At 41.7% G+C, this 5,762-nt stretch overlaps 1 protein-coding gene across 1 annotated transcript; it reads right to left on the reverse strand.

Moving 5' to 3' along the window:
• Positions 1–850, reverse strand: fabp4b (fatty acid binding protein 4b; the record flags this gene model as incomplete). The annotated part of the gene is made up of 4 exons (XM_083918276.1): positions 724–850; positions 388–563; positions 201–302; positions 1–54 (listed from the first exon to the last, which is right to left on the reverse strand). Exons 1-4 carry the CDS (start codon positions 794–796, stop codon positions 1–3), a joined length of 405 nt encoding a protein of 134 aa, XP_083774402.1. The 5' UTR covers positions 797–850.
• Between the last annotated feature and the right edge of the window lie 4,912 nt (positions 851–5,762).

The following is a 5,762-nucleotide window of genomic DNA, read 5'->3' on the forward strand; positions in this document are numbered from 1 at the left end:
TTAAGCTGCTTTCTCATAGGTCCTCACTGCAACCACCTCATCCATGAAACATTTCTGTTGAGTCAGTGTTCAAATGTTAAGCATCTTATAGGAAAATTTAAAAAAAATAGACTTAAATAGAAACATTTAACATTATAATGCATATGAAAATACCATACACAAACTGCTTATTAATCAGTGTTGCTCAGTTAATTACTTACAGCTGTTAGTTTTCCACCTTCAATTTCTCTTTCTAGCGTTGTTTTCTTTCCATCCCACGTCTGTTGTTGCACTAGTTTGCCATTGTCAAAAGTGATGGTTGTCTGAAAATCACGTTCGCCCGTCAGAGCCTCTATAATAATAATAATAATGAGTTATGATGAGTCTAAATAACAAAACTTGACCCACCTTGGTCTTTCGGCCATCTGCAGTAGTCTCCTCGAATTCCTCGCTCAGCTTGAACTTGATCTCTGTGGTCTTGAAAGTGGTCTCAGACTTCATGGACACAAACCCGGCCTCGTCCACGCTGATCACCAGGTTAGGCTTGGCCATGTTGCCCATTTGCCGGGTGGCGAAGCTCACACCTTCAACACACAATGAGGATTAAATAAGATGCTGTTTGTTTGTGCGATGGTTGAATGGTTGATTCAAATTGCACATGGCTACTGAGATCCCCACCCTTAGACTGGACACACCGTTCAACAACAATAGCTTTGGCGACTACTAATTAAATAATGACCATACCGATTGCCTTCATGTATTCATCAAAGTTCTCGCTGGATGCAAGAGTCCAGGTTCCAACAAACTGTTCAACCATGTTGCTGAAGAGTGACCTCAGTCAGCCGCACAAACAAGATACGTGAGATTCTCCGGTGAGACGCAGAAAGAGTCAGACCCTCAGGAGGCCGCATATTTGAAGCCCGGTCCAACACGTGCTTGATTCATGGCTGACCAATCAAGAGCAGGTGCCGACGTTGCTGTGGCAACCGGTGGATTAGGGGGCGTGGCTTTTAAATCATATTTCCATGTGTTTGATAGGAGCGAAAGTGTGAGTTAAGCCGAGGTCTGCTGACTCTGACTTTTTTAGAAGAAGTACTCCGAGCTTTTACTTCAGTAAGAAGAGTAATGCACACTGTAGAAATACTCAAAATGTTAATTAAGTGAAAGTACAAACGCATTGCCATCAAAATATAGGCCTACTTAAAGTACTCAATATGCAGAATTGCCTGTTTTGGAACAGAATATTATTGGATTATAACTATTGAGAGAGTATTGTAAATGTTTAATGTCGCCGTTGTTAAGGTTGAGGTAATTTGAATAATTGTATTGCTGCGGTGTAGCTTAATCTACCTGTATATATTTGTTGCTAATATTTTGTATTATTGTTTATTTGAATTATGTGAAGTCACTAGTAACTGAAGTTACCAAATAAATGTAGTGGAGTAGAAATATTAAGTAGATTAAAAAGTGTCTCAAAATAGTACTAAAGTAAAGTACTTGAGTAAATGTACTTTCCACCATTGGTTTTGGAGGAGGGGGAAAGTGGATTTATGTGTGTCTCCATCACCCCCATAATTGAACAACTTTAAAACAAACATCTTCAGCCAGTGTGCATGTAAACGTTTATATAAAACAACATTTAACAACAATAGAAAATGCACAAAAAGGCCTACCCATCAGGATCACATTGAAATGTAGTCACAGTGTTTTCTCAACAACTGCAATAGATTGGAGACTTTTATTTAAAACATTTTTTTGTAAATCTGTCTAAAATTCCACAATATCACATACATTTGTGCCACTACACAGCAACACTGACTCTTTGAGTGAATGGTAATACTACTTTTGTCCAGTAGATGGCGCCTGTGAAAAGCAAATAAAATAGTTCCTAGAGTTTCTGTTCATAGCTGAGCATTTTTTGCACACTTTGTAAAATATGAGTGTTGGTATGGATCTCCAAATCGAATTAAAGTTAAACATTTGTATGTCCATTCCTCATGTAGCCCATGTTTTTCAACTTGACTAAAGCATGTGCAATACATTTACAAATGAATTGCTTGACATGCAATGAGAATTGCAACAGGTACATTATGGTAGACTTAGCCTATCAAAACTGAATTACAACACTGTAGCAGAAAATAATCATTTGAGTGGATTTGTGTCCAAATGTCAGACTGCTGTGTACTGCCTCCCAGTGGTTTCAGTGAGACATTACAATATGCCTTTTGTGGCTATTTAAAATTGACAACTCAAAATATACCCAAATGCATGAGTTGCATTTGAGAGAAACCAAATATACAAAATCAAAATCCCGTTCTGCTGCTTATGTAATCTAGTTTAGAGCATTTGTAAAGTAAAGCAGAACGCCCTGAACAATAAGTACAGACCTTGCTTCTCTTTAATAGATGAGATTTCATTAATTTATGTATTTATGCAGACCTGTGAATAAAGACCGTTTTGATCATATATCAACCAATAAAAACAATAAAAACAGCCTAATCCTTATTTTTCCATTTGGGTTGGCTGCTGAGGTGATGAGAGTTCACAAGTGCTGCTGATGAATGTCTCAATGAGATCAAAGTGAAAGGGTCTGCAGACAGAAATGATTGGAGATGCTCAGAGCAAATCAGATAGAGATCAGATGATTGCCCTGTGACATATCTTCTCAGTTAATTAAAATGGATTCACTGGTTAACAAGCTCTTACGACCGCCTCCCACCGTAAAATGCCTTCACATTTCAAACAGCAACAGCAAAGTCCTTCGGTTATGTAATAAGGAAACATAATAATAACTGAGCTGCTGACAGTGAGTATGAGTGCAATGAAAACTCTTCTGAGAAGAAGAACAAGCTTGTTTGCCGCCCCAAATGAGTCCCTGTGGCATTATTCTGCATCCCATCATAATTTTGTGTTTCCAGCTTTTGATGAGAGATCCTGATTTTTATTCATATTAATCATAAGAGCAGGGATATACCATACATGACGACCCTCGTGAGGTGGATTCATCCTTTTATCACGCCAGATGCTGGCTGTATAATGCAAAATTTGCCGTATATATGAGAGAAACTATCAATGCATGTCATGAAAGGCTATATGAGACCCCCACACGGCTGCAATATTTGATTTCATGGTCCACATGCATTAATTATTTATTAACTTCAGTGACGGGCTGTAATGGTGTGATAGGCTGTGATATATCATGGAATGTTGTTTACCAATCCAATAAGCCGATTACTTGTTGTTCTGTCACCCGGGTTTTTTTTCCTGCATACATACAGGTGCCATCCAGCAGGCGCAGAGCCCATCTAATGAACATGAACTCTCACTGGCAGCCACAGAGAAGTCCTTTCCTCCTGGTTTTCATCAACACTTCAGCCCCCATTGATGGGAGAACAGTGGCCATGGACAAAAGCTGTATATACTGTACAAACACAGCTCTGAGCGGCAGCACACTGACTCATTCTTCAGTGTGTGTGAGAACGGAGGGGGACCCCTTTCAGCTCCTTTGTGTTGGTGTCTGTCAACAGTGTAGTTGGAGGCAGAGCCCATTGTGGCAGCCAGTGTTTCGTATTGACACAGGGCCTCGCTCAGCTTGTTCCCAGGGTCCAACCTGAGGACTCATGAATAATGGAGAGAGGATCCTCAGGGCCAAGGGGGAGTTCGCAAGTCTGACTGGGCTCGTTATAAACCTAAACTACAGCTTTATATGGCGGCAGGTAAAGATGCGGTCATGGCTCTGCAGCCAAAGATCTGCCACTGTGAGAATCTGGCAGAGGACTGAAGTACAATAAATAAAAAGGGCACAGCACATGTAAGATCATGCAAGTCTTTTTCACTTCATCTTGTTTGATTATTTCGTTGTATTCCCCTAAGCTTGAACCGTCCTCTATTCTGGGAAAAGCCTTTGCCTGAGGTAGAAGATACATTTCCTCCATGTAGAGCTCTATGAAAGCCTTTCAGTAGTGTCTTTTATGTTCTGTAGTTGAGACGTCCATAATCTGTTCCCCTTTTGAAACAAATCCCACAGATGATTTATTCATTTTATTTTGGCGACCTCCTGCTGACTTGTCCCAGAACCGCAAAACTTGTTTAAATAGATGCATCTGAGTCATGACATTTAACAATACAAATGAGCCATCAGAATGCCAATAAAAAGACATGTCATAAATTTAACAGCTATAAATGTAAAGTAAAAAAACAAATGATGAAACAATATGTTCAAGTTTGTGCGCCACAAGCATTCAGGTCTGGTTCTCAGCAGGTTGCAACCATCTGCTGAGAGGCTCACACGACCTGAACGTTGTGCCCTCTCCTTTTTGCCTTTTTACACGGCTGCTGGATGAAGGGGAACCAGAGGTTAGGGTGGGCGCCAATGGTGTTGAGTGTATGTGTGTGTGTGTGTGTATGTGTGTGTGTGTGTGTGTGTGTGTGTGTGTGTGTGTGTGTGTGTGTGTGTGTGTGTGTGTGTGTGTGTGTGTGTGTGTGTGTGTGTGTGTGTGTGTGTGTGTGTGTGTGTGTGTGCGGTGGAGGTCAGAGAGGTGCCTCTTGCTTGTGTGCTTTGAGCTGTTTCATGCTTCATGCTTTGATCTTCTCTCTCATCCCTTCATCCCACACGCTCCCTGTGCCTCAGGCTTCTGGTTTGCAGCACACCGACGGTGGGGCGGGAGAGGCATGATGGGGAGGGGGGTGTCTACCTCTCACAGAGACACTGCTTGTTCTGTCAATACAGAGAGAGATGCACAGAGTAGCCCATGGGGCACAGCCACCGGGTGCAGAGGGCAGTGGGCGGAGGGTTTTCACCAGGAGCTAAAGTGATGCATATTGTACAGTTCTCTGCTCCTCTTTTATGCTCTCTTAGATCTCCAAACAGTGGGCTGGAATTCTTGTGTGAAAAACAACTGCCACAGTGCTTTGAGGGCGGCCTCCTGACCCCTTACAACATGGGAAAGTGCACCCCTCAGCTGGCAGTTATATCAAGCCTGCCAGAGTCATGAGAATCCCTGATAAATCATTTGGCTTGAGGCCTCTCATCTCTCTCTCTGCATCTCACGTGGAACGATTATTTCCTATGAGTCAATATAATATGCTATGCTACAAAAGCTTTATATAGACTGTGATCAAAGTGTTGTCGTGTAGACCTAATAATTGTGGAAATAGGTGATAGTCTTGGTACAGCGTGACAGCCGTCATGTGTCAAAAAAACATCCTTTTATCCCTGTCCCGTGAGCCTCCCCCCCCCCCAAAGAGTTTGATAATCCTCATATAACCCCTCGTACACACACACATGCACACAGCCCTCCCAATACACCACCTGCTGAGCCGAGACTGGGAAACACAAAAGCAGAGGCACAGAGCAGAACCCCTAATTGATGATTAATTGGAAGGGGGAGCACTTACCTTTATTTAGACATGTGGTAAGTGTTAGGCTGTGACAATTAAGTCAACCATCTCAGCAGATGACTGCATTTAATATTTCATGACACACTTAGACAAAGGGGGGCTTTCGGGGAGGGGGGGGGGGGTTCTGCTGTGCCACTCTACAGCCAAACAACCAAGACTTTCATCCCTTTCAAGACGATGACAGCGATCATAAATTTCTATGACATTGCTCTGGTGAACTGACAAGTACTTTCTACTTTCTTTCTTCTTCTAAAGGTCCCATATTATAAAAATTTAATTTTTTTTTAATTATAAAGCAGGTGCTTTAAAAGTACTGTGGAAGTGCAATCCACAGAGAAATTAATTCAAAAACTTTGGCTTTAAGGAGGTCGTCAGGTCTTTCT

This window comes from Echiichthys vipera, assembly GCF_963691815.1.
Source record: "Echiichthys vipera genome assembly, chromosome: 8".
In the NCBI taxonomy this organism is placed as follows: Eukaryota; Metazoa; Chordata; class Actinopteri; order Perciformes; family Trachinidae; genus Echiichthys; species Echiichthys vipera.